The sequence below is a fragment of the Monodon monoceros genome, unplaced genomic scaffold, assembly GCF_005190385.1.
Source record: "Monodon monoceros isolate NGI ecotype Baffin Bay Population unplaced genomic scaffold, NGI_Narwhal_1 Super_Scaffold_16, whole genome shotgun sequence".
In the NCBI taxonomy this organism is placed as follows: Eukaryota; Metazoa; Chordata; class Mammalia; order Artiodactyla; family Monodontidae; genus Monodon; species Monodon monoceros.
Window position 1 is genome coordinate 506500 of NW_021703772.1, and position 16722 is coordinate 523221.

Here is a 16722-nt window from a genome sequence, read left to right on the forward strand (position 1 = left end):
CTCGGTATCCAGGGGCACTGCCACAGATAGCCAGATCTGCAGATGCTCAAGTCCCCTAGTGGTGCTCCAAGTCTGCGGGTTATGTGTGCGTGGATTTATCCGTGGTTGGTTGAATGTGTGATGTGGAGCCTGCAGGCACGGAGGGTGGTCTGTACCTCTGTCCTCCTGCTGGCACCACACCACCTGGATCACTGTTGCATTCTAGTCATCCTTGGAACGGGAAAGTGTGACTCTTCCAACTTTCTTCTTTTTCAAGATTGTTTTTGGCTATTCTAGGTCCCTTGAATTCCCATATACATTTTAAGATCACCTTGTCAGTTTCTGTAAAAAAGCCAGCTGGGACTTGACAGGGATCACAATAGATCTGTAGGTCAGCCGCGGAGCACTGCCATCTTAATAATAGCAAGTCTGCTGATCCATGAAAATGGGATATCTTTCCACTGATTTATTTAGATCTTCCTTCACTTCTCTCAGTAGTTTTACAGTTTTCAGTGCACAGGGGTTTTTTTTGTTTGTTTCTTTTAAAGTTACAGTTTCACTGGGGCTCATAATATGTGTTTGGAATTGAGTTGAGCTGTCTCTGGTGATGGTTAGGTCTGGGCCATCCCAAGCAGGGGGTGGGAAGTGGAGGGATGAAATGCAAAGCAAAACTCCTGGGCTTCCACAGCTGAGCTCGATGTTTCCTTTCACCGCCCTTTGCTAGAAGCACGAGGAACAGTTGCAAATAAGCAGTTATGACATTTTGGTAAACACCATCCTAAAATGCCAGTGAAAAATATATGTTCTCTAAACCAAATCTTTTCTTTTAATCTTTAGCTATTCATTGAAGGCAAAAGAAAGAAAAATCTGTTTCTCCTGACATTTGATTCTGGCATTTAAAATTCATCTTTAAAGATCATGTTTTTCAGAAACAGAGTGGGATTTATTCAATTTGTTTTTAGTAGCATGTAGGCATTTCCCCCCCTAATTAATGGAGCTTTTCAGAGAACATGAAATCTGGTTCTATCACAAATCAGTACTTCTAGTAGACAAATGTAAAATTCAATTATTTTAGGACTTTACATATATTATTGTGTTTAGTTTTTAGGAAAAAATGCAATGTAAAAAATAGTTAATATTTTTGTAGCTGGATTCAACATAAATACTCTACAGCTGTGGTTTAAGTTTTAAAACATAGGAAAATGGATGGACAATACAAAAGGGAGGATAATTTGACCATATAAATAAAAAAATCAGTGAATTGTAATTTAATTAGAATTTTATTGTGCTTGAGAATTTGCAATTATTTTTATAATTATACTGCAAAGGAGAAAAGAAAAGACCCTTCTAGGCTATTCCCTTTGGAATTTTTTTTCCCATAAATAAAAAGTGTCATTCAAAATCTACAGGTGACTAACTGGCTTTTCAAAACTCTCTTTTTATGGGTTAAAACTACAGATTTCCCCTTCAAGAAATTAGTAGTTGACTACCAGGCAGCATATAAATTTTGAGGTTCTTTTGTTAAATTTGTTCCCAAGTATTTTATTCTTTTTCGATGCCACTGTAAATGGAATTGTTTTCTTAATTTTATTTTGGGATTGTACATTGCTAGTGTATTGAAATACAAATTGATATTTGTATATTAATGTTGTATCCTGTGGCTTTGTTGAATTTGTTTAATAGTTCCAATAGTTTTGTTTTTTTTTGTAGATTCCTTAGGATTTTCCATATACATCATAATGTCATCTGTAAATAAGAGATAGTTTCACTTCTTCCTTTCCAATACGGATTCCTTTTATTTCATTTTTTCTTACTCTTTTCCTTTTTTTCCTAATTGTCCTGGCTGGAACTTCCAGTACTGGGTAAGTTTTAAAAATTCCCTGTACCTCAGTTTTCTCAATTATAAAACAAAACTAATAATAATGCTGCTAATGGCTGCTAATGGTTAAGGAGGAAATTAAATAGTACACGCAAAGTGCTTCTGAACAGCACTCAGAATGTGGTAAACACTCAGTGTTGGCCATTAGGTTGTATACAAGAAACACAGCTGAAGCAAATGATACAGAAAGGTTGAAAATAAAAGAATGACATGGTTGAATCACGAATATGGCAAACAACAACAACAAAAAGTAAGGGAACATGAACTTTATAGAATACATGGTTGAATTTAGGCCAAAAAGGCAACTGAGACCAAAAAAAAGTACATATTTTATAAGAGGAAAACAGTGCTATGCCCATCAGCATATTACAACGAATATCTTGGTACCAATTCACATGGTGTCAAGATTCATAACACAGAAACTACAGGAGGTAAAAAGAGAAACAGGTAAACGCGCAAACGTTGGGAAGTGCTTACGTGATCAAGTGGACGGGTGTGACGTGGACTGTGGGCCTGCGCCCCACGTGCACACACACGGCTGACCGTCTGGAAGATTAAACGGGTAACATGACCACAATGTCAAAGACGTTATTTCTGGGTGTAGGAGAATAATACATTTAACTGTTTTCCTCTGTACTGACTGACTGAATTTTTTACTGTGAGCATGTATTAATCTTATCATTTGAAAAAAATACATAAAAAGTTCTCTACAGTGAAAAAGAAAAAAAAATCAACACAAAATACTATAACTTTACAAAGTCAGTTGACTTGAATAATTAAAAATAACAGCATCAGTTTCTAAACTGTAGAAAATCTGCAGCAATAAAAACTTTGGGGGACTTCCCTGGTGGCGCAGTGGTTGGGAATCCACCTGCCAATGCAGGGGACACTGGTTCGAGCCCTGGTCCGGGAAGATCCCACATGCTGTGGAGCAACTAAGCCCGTGCACCACAGCTGCTGGGCCTGCACTCTAGAGGCCGCGTGCCACAACTACTGAAGCCTGCGTGCCTAGAGCCCGTGCTCCACAACAAGAGAAGCCACCGCAATGAGAAGCCCATGCACCGCAACGAAGAGTAGCCCCCGCTCGCTGCAACTAGAGAAGGCCCGCGTGCAGCAACGAAGATCCAGCACAGCCAAAAATAAAAATAAAATAAATAAAAATTAAAAAAAACAAAAACAAACTTTAGTTTTCCAGAACTTAGAGTAACAATTTTCCGAAACAAGTTTGCCCTCCTCTGGTGTTCTTAAGTGTCTCCTAATCTGATTCCACTAAATAAGGAAAAATTGAAGACCCTTTGTAGAAGCCTGTGCTCTCAGCAAGAGTGTATCAAAGTCTCTCAAGATGTCTTTTTATATTCTTTATGTTAATATGCTAACAAGTTAAATTTTATCTCAGTACTTATGTAAAATTTATGGTTTCATTTCATAATACAATTTGGATTCCTCGCTACATTTAGGATATGTTTCTACTATTTTATATGGTTTTAAAAGACGTAGGATTGATATAAATCAGAGCCAGAAGCAAACAGCTATAAAGCTGACTATCCTTGACTTAGTGTCTGATTTAAAAGAGTCCATGTTCCAACATAATTTCCAGAAGGAAAGCAACGTCTAGAGCCTTAAAGTCATTCTGAGTTGTCTTAACTGAAAATTACTTTAATAGGGGAAAAAAATGCTTTTCTTCGGCTATAAAAATCTAACTTTATCAGATTCAAATATCAAAACATGCAAAAAAGCATAAGGCCACATATTAGTGGATAAAACAAATGCAAAAAATATAATTATGAGGAAACATTATAAATATCTAAAAATAGAACAGTAAGAAAGAATGTATCTTTCATAATCAGTAATGTTAAATTTATTTTAGAAAAAGATATTTTAGGCTCAACAGTGAAGCTACGGTAGAAGTCTACACGGGAACTTCTGAAGAAGGCTCAGTCCCAGGCAGGGGTTTGAGACCAGGAGCCGAGCAGGAAAACATTTCTTCCTGATTTTCACTGTCACCAGAAAAAGCCCTCAAGTAAGGGCTGGGCTCCTCTCTGCCACGGTGGCAAGTTACATAAGCTACAAAATTACACACACAAAAGCGTAACACATGTGCAAAGGACATTCCAAAGCATTCCAGTAACAACAGTTGGGAAGCACCTACAGATGTTTTTCATGTTTCTTTTAAAGACTAGTCAAAATCTCGCTGAAAATAAAAGCCCATAATTACTGTGACCCAGGAGTCGAGGACAGGAGAGTTTAAAGCGGCCTCCTTGGCCAACAGCTGACATGGCTGGCACGTGTGTCTCGCTGCGAGGGGCCTGAGTGCAGGATGGCCAGGGCCTCCCTGGGGACCCACCCCCTGCGTCCCCTCTCCTCCCACCCACACGCCCGGCTCTGGGTCCTCAGCCTCCAGGCCCCTGCACCCCCTGCACATGCCGGTCCATCTCCACTCCTTCCTGTCTAAGGGTGCACCCACACTCCGCCCCTGCCTGCTTTGTTTCTCTCCTGAGCACTAGGGGCTCTGCTTTCCCTAGTTTATCCTCGAGCTTCTACTGCAGCATAAGCAGCAAGAAGGCTGGGCTCACCTGGCATCCCGGCCCGGCTTCCACAGTGGTGCCCGGAGCATCCCAGGTGCTGGGACACACCTGCCCCCGAGAGCCATGGGGTCGCGGAAAGCGGCACAAACGCACACCGACGGCCTGTCCAGGTGGTCCAATCCCTGACTGTGCTTGCCATAAACTTTCTGTCCTTTTCTTCACTGTAAGTTGTCACTTTCTGTGATGTCTCCAGCATCTCCTGGCTTTTTCTTTTCACTTCAAATACCATATACTTACTCTAAACTTCCCATTTTTGTTAACTTCTAATATGATGTAGAAAAATTTGCAAATTGCATATTTGATAAGGGGTTAAGATCCAGGATATGTAGAGAACTTTTAAAACTTAACAAAAAAACCAAACAACTCAATTCAAAAATGGGCAAAGGACCTGGATAGATATTTCTCCAAAGATATATATATACAAATAAGCCCATGAAAAGATGCTCAATATCACTGACCATCAGGAAAATGCAAATCAAAACCACAGTGAGGTACCACCCCACACCCATCAGGATAGCTGCTATCAAAAAAAGAAAGAAAGAAAGAAAGAAAGAAAAACAAAAGAAAACAACCAGTGTTGGCTAGGATGTGGAGAAATTAGAAACCTCATGCACTGTTGGTGAGAATGCAAAATGGTACAGTCACTGTGGAAAACAGTATGGGGCTTCCTCAAAAAGTTAAAATAGAATGACCACGTGATTAAGCAATCCCACTACTGGGTATACACCCAAACGAAAAGAAAGCAGAGTCTTGAGGAGATGTCTGTACACCCATGTTCACAGCAGCACCACTCACAAGAGCTGAACTGTGGAAGCAACCCATCTGCCCCTCAGCATTTGAAGGGCTAAGCAAAGTGTGGGCCATCCATGCAGTGGGACATCACTCACCTTGAAAAGGAAGTTCTGACACGTGCTGCAACACGAGAGAACCTCGACACCACGGGGCTGAGTGAAATAAGCCACTCGCTCAAGAACAAATACTGTGTGATTCCACTTATTTGAGGTACTCAGAGGAGAAGAATCACAGAGACAGGAGGATGGTGGGTGCCAGGGGCTGGGGGTGGGTCAGCGTTTCAGGGCGACAGAGCTTCAATTTTACAAGATGAAGAGTGACAGGGATGGACGGTGGTGATGGCTGCACAACGACGAGACTGGACTTAGCGCCACTGAGCTGCGCACTGAAAAGTGTTTAACGTGGTAAATCTCTCCTGCATCTATTTTACCAAAAAAAAAAAAAAAAAAGAGCAAACACACACACACAAAACCCCTCAAAACAAAACCAAAATAGTTAAGTCTGATAAAACTGTGTCTAAAAAAACATAACTTTTGCCTATTAAACTGGAGATTTCATTAAAAACCATAATAGATGCTGCTGGGGGGTGTAAAGTGCTTCTGCCCTTTGTGGGGCTCCCCGAGGGCCGTACAGCACCCACTGACGCAGAATCTCCAGCTCCAGATATCCATCTACAGGGAAAAATCCAGAATGTGTATAAAGATTTATCACAAAGAAACTGAAAACTAGAAAACTACGTAGTCCTTAAAAATTTAAGGAGAAAGTATACAGAAACATGTTCAACAGTATGCTAAGTTTAACAACAGACTACAAATGTATGTGGTTTGATTCTAGGTGTGTTTAATGAATATATGTGAACAGATAAAAGGGTGGAAGGATATTCAGAACACTGTGCTTGGCTGTTTCCTGGGTGGTAATTCTTGGCTATAGGCCTTCCCCATCTTCCATTTTCTTACAAGGGACACGTGTGATTTGTAACAATCAGCTGAACTCCCTCCCAAACAGTTGGCATCAGGAACCCTGTGTGCCATCCTGGCTGGTCTCTGAGGTACCGGCTGCGCGAGAGCCTTGCCAGCGGCACAGCGTTGCCAGGGAGCGGACCAATTAGCACCGCAGCGGCACAGCGTTGCCAGGGAGCGGACCAATTAGCACCGGTGCAAGTGCTAATCCTGGTGGACACGCTATTCGTGAAACAGATAAACTTTGGAAAAAACGTGTATTAAACACAGTACAAGTGAAAACACAGAATACTCTCCTTGAAAGAAGAGAGAATTGTAATCTTCCAGCCAGCTTTCTGGAGAATCTTGGTTACTTTCTTCAACTGAAAGTGATCAGTAACACAGAATTAGGTTCTTAGAACAGAAAATGAATTGTGTGGCTGCTACGACCTAGCAAAGCTCCACTGAGAAGTGGAGCTTGGAGGAAGTCTTGCGGAACACCATACCTTCTGGGGGGGGAGGGGAGGGGAAGAAAGGGGGGAGGGGAGGGGAGGCGGAGGGGAGGGGGAGGGGAGAGGGGAGGGGAGGGAAAGAAGGGGGAGGGGAGGGGAGGGGAGGGGGGGGGGGGGGGGAGGGGGAGGGGAGGGTGTGTTTGTTTTGTTCAGGGATTGAATGAATGGACGGAGGGAAGAAATGAGGGTCAGGAGAAATGGGTCAGCAGAGGGTGCCCGGGGTGGGGGAGGGCACACATTCCAGAACCCGTGAGCTCTTCTCAAAACCCCGGCCGCCCATCCTGCCCAGAATCACCTGAGGATTCCTCAGCAGCACGGCATGTTTTAAAGGTGGCCCTGGCGACCCGAATGTGCAGTAGGTGTGAAAGGCTCACTGGAGGCTGCAGGGGGTGGGGTGGGGGGACCAGGAGGACGGCAGCGCTCTCAGACGACCTGGCTGGGGACAGCAATCAGGACGGGATGCAGACAGCCCCGGGGCCAGGCCCACCAGCGGCCCACACTGGGCAGCAGCCCCCGTGGATGGAAGCAGCAGGAGAAAGGCCACAGGATCAGAGGATGGCTGGCAGTGGTCCTCTGTGGACGAAGGGCCCGTGAGACGGTCTAACGGGTTTCCAGAGCAATCCACGTACCTGGGCAGGGCGAAAACGGGCACATCCTACAACCACAAAGTCCACGCTGGGGACACACCCTAGAGAAACCAGCGCACGCGGCAACACACACAAGAGCATCCGCAGCAGCACTGCTCCTAACATCCAGACACTGTTCACCACCGAACAGAGCGGATTGTAGTAAGTGCAGAAAGCCCTGGGGTGTGCCAGGCTACACAGCTCAACGTGGGGGGGCAGGACAAACGGTGTGTGTCAGGCAGCCGAGCGAAGGCCTACAGAGGAGGACTCTGGGCCTTTCTAGCCTCCCCGCCCACGTGGCCCCCGCAGGAGCAGACAGGCGTGGACGTCACCCCCCTCCCCCCGCTCTGGCTACACATCCGGACGGGGCCCCTGAGCAAAGCCGTTCCCAGACTTGGAGCAAGGCCCTTCCTCACGCCATCGGGTGGTGAGGGGCTGAGATTTAAAACCTGGTCCTAACGTGCCCCACGCGGCTGCAGGGAGAGGGATGAGCGTGTGAGCCCGGGAGGCCTCGGTGGTCAGGCAGCACCACTCTCAGGCGGGCCACCTCCTTGTGGGGAGTTGGGCCAAGAGTGCAGGCATCGGGAATTTCTGGGAAGGGGTGGAAGCTGAACGGGAACAGCGATTCAAGGGCCCAATCAGTGAAACAAGTACAAGGTCAGCTCTTCTAGCCTCCTATGAACACAGGACAACAGAACCAAATTCTTTCTGATCAGTAAATGAGAGCATCACGTGGATAAGAGCAAGGGTTCTGGAGACAGCCAGGGGGTGGGGTGGGGTCACAGGTCAGCTGTGTCACCCGGCAGCTCACTCTGCCTCTGCCTCCTGCTGGGGTTGCCAACGACATAAACCCGTCCCGTGTCTTAAGGGCTCATGAAACAGCTTGCAAGTCAAGACAACCCAATGGGCAAGTTTCCTTTCTATGACCCTCTGCTGGGACCCTGAGACAAGTCTGCTGTCTTCCATTACACAACCGTGGGGATGGGTCTTCCCTCGGTGACATTTCCCGATTCTTTTCCATTTGTCATCGGTCATCATCGCAGGGTCATCCAACATAGACTGTGCATGCCAACCCTCAGGCATGTCCGTGTGCAGGCGTGTGCGTGCATGTGTGTTGGAGCTTCGATACCACAACTGGGTAAACATCCACACCTCTGCCTCGTCCCACCCTGCCACATTCCTGGGCTTCAGGGTCAAAACACAGATCAATTTTCCAAGACAAAATAATAGGTTTCAAAACCTAGGGCAGAATCACATAATTGCTGCATATACTAGGGACACACAGAGCTCTTATATAAAGCCTATATTATCGCCAAACTTCAGATGCTGAATTACTAACGTCTTCTTCTGAGATCAGACCAAAATAAGCTCTCAGGCGGTTTCTTTGCCATATTTAGGGCGCTCGTGTAGGAGCAGCGACAGACGTCTGGCTACGGTACTCTCCGGAATTCTGGTTATTTCTTCCTGGCCAGAAAGAAAACATTAAGTGTTTACTGGAATAGCAACTTCAAGTCCTCCAGCATGGGACTTCGTGGCTGAGAATCTGTCCTCCTACTTGCCGCATATTTAAGCTAAAGCTTTTGGAATTCTAAAAAAAAGAAAGAAAGAAAGCCCACTCTGAAACTTTTGAGGATGTTAAGAAAAGGGGAAACGTGAGCAACCTTCACGTTCATTAGCACTCCACCACACCTGCCAGCGAAGGCATGACATTCACTCCCGTGGGTGAGGTCTCCCTCACCCAAACCACATCCCAGACTGTTCTCTCAATCACTAAATATCACTCTTTCCGCAATACCGACTCCAGATAACAGAAAAGCTATAGGTGACGTCCATTCCTAAACCCGCCATGAATGGTCAGCGACGCAGGAACGTGCCCTGTCCCCAATGCCGCGCCCTCTGCAGTCGAGGGGAGGCCTCTCCAGGGAGGACAGGACCGCCAGCTCGGCCCCTCTGCTGCTCCCAGGGCAGCATGGACACCACTCACACGTACAGGGCAAGGAGCTGGACACTTTCTACTCCCTGACTTTGCACGCAGGACAATCGAGCCGACACACGGCCTCCAGATGGTTTCTCTTACAGCTGAGAAAAAAAACTTTCCAGACCTGAGGTCAGATTTCTAATTTCAAAACCACAGAATTCATTTAATTAACTGAAAACAAATATGATTTTACTAGATCAAAAAATTGGTCACTGACTGACCTTCAGGGAGTTAAAAATCCCATCAGTAAATGTCAAACATCACTTAAAATTAGACAGAGTTGAAGTTCCACCCTGAATCCATCAGACAGATTCCTCCCCCTTTCTTTGCGCCCTTCCGGACACAAACTAGTAATCAATATAAAGAACCACAAAGTACATCTTGCTTCATTATCATACGTAACCATAATAAACATAAGTTTGTTAAAGCAAATGATCCAAATGGATGAGAGTAAATCGTAGACATTGGCAGCTAGTACTTACAAATGAGATAAATATTGATTTAAAAATACAATTGTCAGGGGACTTCCCTGGTGGTCCAGTGGGTAAGACTCCATGCTCCCAATGCAGGGGGCCCGGGTTCGATCCCCGGTTGGGGAACTAGATCCTGCGTGCTGCAACTAAAGATCCCGCATGCCGCAACTAAGACCCGGCACAGGCCAAATAAATAAATAAATAAACAAATACATCTTTTAAAAATAAATAAAAATAAATACAGTGTCAGTAAAAGTCTAAATGAAACTTTAAAATGTTTTAAAAATTTTGACACGGCAGCTCCCGCTCCTCTACCAGCTTCAGTTCCCAGGGCCTCCAGGGCCTGCCCTCAGCCTGCTTTCTCTGTGGTCCTCACAACTCTGGGATGTAGAAATGTTCACTCCACGTGTGGTAACTGGGCCACAGCTAAACGGTTAACTCCACAATTACTCATAATCTATCCAAGGAACCAGCCCAAAGATAATTTTTTTGTGTGTGTGTGTGGTACGCGGGCCTCTCACTGTTGTGGCCTCTCCCGTTGTGGAGCACAGGCTCCGGACGCGCAGGCTCAGCAGCCATGGCTCACGGGCCCAGCCGCTCCGCGGCATGTGGGATCCTCCCGGACCGGGGCACAAACCCGTGTCCCCTGCATCGGCAGGCGGACTCTCAACCACTGAGCCACCAGGGAAGACCCAAAGATAAATTTTTAATGGTACAATTCTCATATTTTTGGGCTGAAAACCTTCCTTTCTTTAGCCATTAAAAATTTTAAAAATTTCACCTCAAACCACAACGAGATACCACCTGAAACCCACTAGGATGTTTAGAATCAAAAAGTCAAAGAATAGTAAGTGTAGTTGAGAACGTGGGGAAATTGGAAGCCTCATAAAGTGGCTGGTGGATATAAATGGTGCGGCTGCTTTGGAAAGCAGCCTGCCAGTTCCCCAAACGATCACACACAGTCGCTGTACGACTCAGCAGTCCCACCCCCAGGGGTCTGTCCGAGACAAGCGGAAACGCATGTCCCCAGAAAACCTGTACCTGAATGTTTACAGCAGCGAGTTCGCCAACAGCCCAAAGGTGGGACGTCCACCAGCTGACGAGTGGGGAACAAAAAGGAAAATAGTGCTGAGACGTCTAACAACGTGGATGAACCCCTAAAACACCACGCTAAGTGACAAGCCAATCACAAAAAGCCACGTACGACTCTGCTCAGATGAAAGGGGTCTGTGGAAACAGGACCCAGGTCACGATTTGCTTAGAGCTGGGGGGGGGCACTGAGGATGCTGGGGCTGCGAGGGCGACAGCTAAAGGGCGTGGGGTTTCCAACTGGGAGGGATGAAAACGTTCTAAAACTGACCGGCGTGATGGCTCTGCGTTTCTGTGAATACGTTAAAAACCACTGAATTGCACGCTTTACGTGGGTGACTGTAGGGTTATATCTCAATAAAGCTGCTAGAAAGTTTCAGCTTATCCAGTGCTGCTCAGGAAAAAGCAGACAGACCCCAGCTTCCAGCTTCCAGCCACCCTGACTTTGGGGCAGCAGGACTGCAGACCAAGAGAGAGAAAGCCAGAGGAAGAAAAGGCTCCCGTGTGGCCAGCGGTTCTGGCTCTCAGAGCGCTGGCCGGTATCGTGGGGCCTGAGCTGGCGGAAGCAAAGCTCACGTCACCGCCCTAGCAGGTGGGAGACAGACGGAGCCGGGGGCTCGCGGATGCGCTCACCCCTTGGAAGGAAGGGAATGAGGGCTGGGGGAGGGCAGCCTCAGCTGCTGAAGCAGCAAGAGACGATGAGCCACAGACTCTGCCTGTGAAGAGCCACAGGCACCAGCAGAAGACGCCGTTTCAAAAATAACTAAACGTCACCTTCTTCCCCTAAGAATAAACCTTCAGTAACAACCAGGGGAGTCCACACAGGCCACACCAGGCCAGGTGTCACCGGCTGCACATCAACCCTGCGAGTCTGCTGATAATACTGCAGAATACTTAGTAAAAAATAAACCAACTCAGCACACCGTAAGATAGGTGTGGACGGCCCCAAAACCCCAGACACACAAAACACGGCACCTGAATCCCTAGCGTCAGAAGACGTTGCCATAGAGGGAAAAACTAAAAACTCTCCTAACGAAAGCACGTTACCCAAGCTCACCCTCGCTTCCGTTCGGTCGACCGCACTTACCGGCACTGGTCCAAACACGGAAGCACCCTCGCCGCCCAGGACCTGCCTTCCAGGAGGAGAGCCCGGCCAGCTCCGGGGTGGGGGCGTCTTCCCCAAGACCTGCCTTTTGTGCCACCAACAGAGGCCATCCGCCCCGGGACCTCACTGCCCGGCACCTCAAGTCTATACCACCCACAGACCCACAGCGAAAGTCACCCAACCACAGTGTGTCTCTCAGTCCAACTGTACAGGGCGGGCGGGGGAACGACAGACAAGATCAGTGACCAGGGATGGTGGGGCAGGGGCGGCAGGCCCAGGGAGACCCAGCCTGGGCTCTGCATCTCGGATCTTGGCGACGGCGGCCCACGGGAGACACTGGGGAGGAGGGAGCAGGGCAGATGCACCTTCTCCAGCGGCCCCTCCCGGAGGAGGCCCCACAAAGTGCTTCATCTGGCAAACCCACCCAGCCCGCTGACACCAGATACCAGAGCTTCAGAGACTTTCCAGGGACTGTGCATCTGATCCCTGGCAGCAGCCGTGTGAGAGCCTCTGCAGAAAATGGCCACAGACTCCGGGTACTTCTTCAACCTGGGCTTGCCTGGCAGCCTGCTTGATCAGCCAAACCCGGCAGAAGGTACACGTGTGAATTACAAGCCTAGGCCTCAGGGACCTCACAGCTGCCACCCCCGAGCGCATTCCCATCACCATGCGCACAAGGTCACGCCAGCTCGCTGGAGAGTGAGGTCCCACACAGAGAGAGGTTCCAGCTGGGGCCCCAGACATGTGAGCGAGGCCATCCTAGACCACTCAGCACTCAGACCAGAAGAACCTCCAAGCCAACACTCAGACATGCAGAAAATATTAAATATTTGCTCTTTTAAGTTATCAGGTTTGGGGGTGACGTGTTACTCAGCAAAGCTAACTGATACAGTTGTAGACGGCTAGGGTACTTAGAAATAGAATACAACTAACTTACAAAAAAATACATTGAGTTTTAACTTCTCCTGAAAGGTATGCATCAGTGAGTAGCACAATTTAAAAAGGACCCCATCCAACTCGGGATATACAACAGCAATCCGATTCTTTAATTTCTGGTAACTCTGCCAGGTCTATCAAAATACCAAACATGATGGTTCTATTTGGTTAAAAGAAACAACAATCTCAATTTATTAAAACTTTGACACGCTCTCTATATTCTGAACCTTTATAAAATGCTATCTCTGATTTAAAAGTGAATTTCTCAGAGAAGGATTACATCTTATTTATGACTCAACAATAAATGTGTGCTTTTTTTCCTTTTCTGGTCCTAGGTTTAGTTGATAAAGACCATTAAGCAGGCCAGAAAAAGATGCTCTAAAAGTAAACCCTAACTAATGCAATTCTTTTCTTTTCTCTTCTTCCTTCCTTTCTTTCAAAAAATCTGAACCTCTTTTAAGCCTAGACCATAGCAAATGTGTTTATCATAGGACAGCTACATGGTGGGAATTCTTCCAAACATTTGGCCGGAAGAGAGGTGGGAGCCCAGCTAATTCCCAGATCTTTAACCTGTTTCTCCAGGTGACTCATCCGAGTACAGTAAGATAGGGACCGAGAGCCAGTCCCCGCCTTCAGGGCTCAAAGGTGGCCTGTTCCCAACTCGCTGCCCTGCAAAGGCTGCTTCTTGCAACACAGGAGTGACCTGGGAAGGTGGACAGACAGGCCCTACCAGTTCCAGTTACCACTGCCCTGACGAAATGACATCTGGTTTCTTCCTCAAATAAGACCTAAAAGAAGCATTCAGGGTTCCCTGAGTTCAGACACTAGGAATCTAGGCACTAGATACCTGCCATCGAACACTCAAGGTGTACCCTGGGCTCCAAGCAGGAGGGCACCTCTACTCCTCAAGCCCCCCAGCTGGCCTCTCCCCTCCGCTCCCCGCCCCCGACCGTGCTCACCTCCTTCCTCACCTCTGCCTTCTCACGCAAGGCATCCTGCGATCAGGCTCTGCGGGAGCCTCAAGGCTTCCTCTAGGCCTCTTCACACCGGGCCCACAGCTCCTCAATCATCTTTCTATTTTCTGTGTAGCATCTGGACCTCTCCCCAAGCATAAATAAACCCCCTGCTAAAGTTTAAGTTCATTCTCTCGTCTTTACTTTGTGACATTAAGAGCAGGGGATGCTTCCAAAGGTATTACTTTAAACCAATATAAAAATATTAGAAAAAAGAATGTATTCCTGCATTACTTATGAAAATAAGTAATTTTTTAAAAGAACGTTCATTCTATTGCCGTTTAGAAAATCAGAAAAGATGTTTTCAAACATTTGCTATATTCAACTGTCTTTGCTAACATTATCAGTGCAATGTATTATTAGAGAATTTTCACAATAAAAATGTTCCTACTGCTGACCTAGAAAGACAAGCCCTGTGCGAGCGCTGTGCCAGGCTCTTCGTGTGCTGAGTGCTCTGCCCTCACCCCAGCCACCCTGGGAAGCAGGGACCTGAGTCACCCTCACATTCAGACGAGGACACACTGTGAGGCTAAGGGGCGTCCCTCACCCAGCGGCTCGGCCACCAGGACCTGGGTGGAGACAAGCTGGTTCCAGTCTGCACTGCGTGGCTCTCAGCCAGCCTCTCAAAAGAGAAGAATGTCAAGACCACATTACGTCAGAATTTTAAGTCAGGAGAACACCACTCCCCAAACTAAAAGGGGAAACGCAGACGGAGTTCCCAAGGATTTTATTACCAGCCCAGCCACTCATGGGCGACTTGATAAACAGGCAAAGTCTAACCAGCAAAATGGAGTTTGGTACATAATACCAAATATTACCCGACTTCTAGAAAACGCGAGGAACTAGGCCTCCAGGAATCTCGCTTCTTACCTCAACGTCAAACACCTCGACGGAGCTGTCCAGCAGCTGCACTCGGATGGGCGTCCTGGCCGCTGGCCACGCCGCTGCTGCCGAGGGGCCATGCCCAGGCTCGAGGGTGCTGACGCCCGCGGGGGTCTGGGCGCCTAGGCGTGTCCCTGGGGTCTGCAGGACGCGGTAGGTTCCTTCCAGCTCCCCCATTCTTCACCAGCTAAGAGTGAGGAATGCACTAAAACACACAAAAACCCCCCAAATTATCCCCAGTTATTTCGATATTAAAACAACATAAGAAAATTGTCAGGTACACAAGAATTCTCTGCACTGTTTTTGCACTTCTACGAGTCTTAACGTACATCAAAATTAAGAGTTTAGAAAGATTATCTTCTCCTCATACCTTGACTGGTGAGCATACACAGCAACACGCCCCAACACCACTATCGCTGGGATGCACGCAAGCTGGCAGTGCGTGAACTCATTTAACCCCCAGACCCTCTGAAGGAGCCGCAGCATCTCTGCCCACCGGCAGGGGAGGGGAGGCCCACAGCCGCCTGCCTCTCTTTCCCCAGACCACCTGGAGGCCCTGCACCTCCTCCCTCCACCAGCCCAGACATTCACGTGCTGACCACACGCTCTGTGTGCTGGACAGCGCTTTTCAGCAAAGGGAAAGGGGTACACACAGCACGGTGCCAGCATGGGTCCCGGGTCCCACCTCTGCTGACACGGTGGGGAAAATGCCAAGGAAGGTGGATGAAGACAGCCAGGCTGTCTGCCCGCTTTGCACACCCTGGTTTTTCTAAGCTGTGTCACCAGGCTGGAGTGGGGGCCACCAGTGGTTCACGAGGTAACTTCAGACTTGGCGCTGAGTGACAGCCTGGCACACGTCACGGGGAGCACACGCGTGCCACCCTTCCCAGCACCCCTCCCAGTCCTCATAATACCCTTGTGGTCACCACCACCCACGCCCTCCTCATCTATGACGACACCGAGGGTCTGCAAGGGTCAGAGAGCTGCCCCGGGAGGCACTTGTGCCCTTTCAACCCTCCTCAACGTGCCGGGGGAAGGGTCTCCGGTTCTTAGCTGTTAAGCTGAACAGAGCCAATCACGCCATTGTTTTCTAACAACCAAAGGACAGGCTCAGTGCCCGCTAGAATCTGGTCATACTGCCTTGCTTTTAGTCGTCCTTATTAATATAATTACCTTCTATTTATGGCCAATTCCCTTCTTAAATACGTGTATTTATGTATGAAAGTCAACTTAAAGAAACATACCTAATGGTTAAACACAGTATGGCAAACACAAATGTCAGATGTTTAATCAAGAAAGAATGCAGGGGCTTCCCTGGTGGCGCAGTGGTTGAGAGTCCGCCTGCCGATGCAGGGGACACGGGTTCGTGCCCCGGTCCGGGAAGATCCCACATGCCGCGGAGCGGCTGGTCCCGTGAGCCATGGCCGCTGAGCCTGCGCGTCCAGAGCCTATGCTCCACAACGGGAGAGACCACAACAGTGAGAGGCCCGTGTACCGCAAAAAAAAAAAAAAAAAAAAAAAAGAATGCAGATGCGGTGAAAATCATTTTATTTTGCTTAATCATCTTCAAAAAGTCTTCTACTAATTTGCAGTAAATATTTTAGAGAATTAATCTCACTAAACTCCTAGTCCGTGCCCTTTCATGCCAACTTAATTGCTGAGTCCTGTGGCCTTTTCCTCTTTTTCGAGCTTATTTTGTTATCAAGATAAACCAACTCATGAACTTATTATCTCTTCAATTAAGATGGAAAAGCTTCTCAGTGACCCACTGCCAAGCAACTCCTACTTAAACCCTACTCAGCGAAGACCTTCCCAGCGATCTGCATGAGAATTTCCGTGCATGTCTGGTTTATCAAACAAGCAAACAGAAAATGAGAAAGCTAAACCCCCAGGAAAGGTGAAATGTGCGTAGCATGAGCAAAGTGATGAGGCGAC

The 16722-nt window shown here is 47.5% G+C and overlaps 1 protein-coding gene across 10 annotated transcripts in view; it reads right to left on the minus strand.

Moving 5' to 3' along the window:
• FARP2 (FERM, ARH/RhoGEF and pleckstrin domain protein 2) overlaps positions 1 to 16722 on the minus strand; it is a 91865-nt gene that overhangs the window by 66355 nt on the left and 8788 nt on the right. For 9 of the 10 annotated variants that reach the window (XR_003793836.1, XR_003793837.1, XM_029224624.1 and 6 more), the window contains exon 2: positions 14776 to 14992. Coding sequence is in view for 8 of the 10 variants with exons in the window: in XM_029224624.1 (XP_029080457.1) it covers positions 14776 to 14964 (189 nt within the window). In the remaining 2 variants the exon portion in view is untranslated. Of the gene's footprint in view, positions 1 to 14775; positions 16138 to 16722 lie in introns of those variants that run through there. The other variant, XM_029224621.1, reaches the window with a different exon arrangement.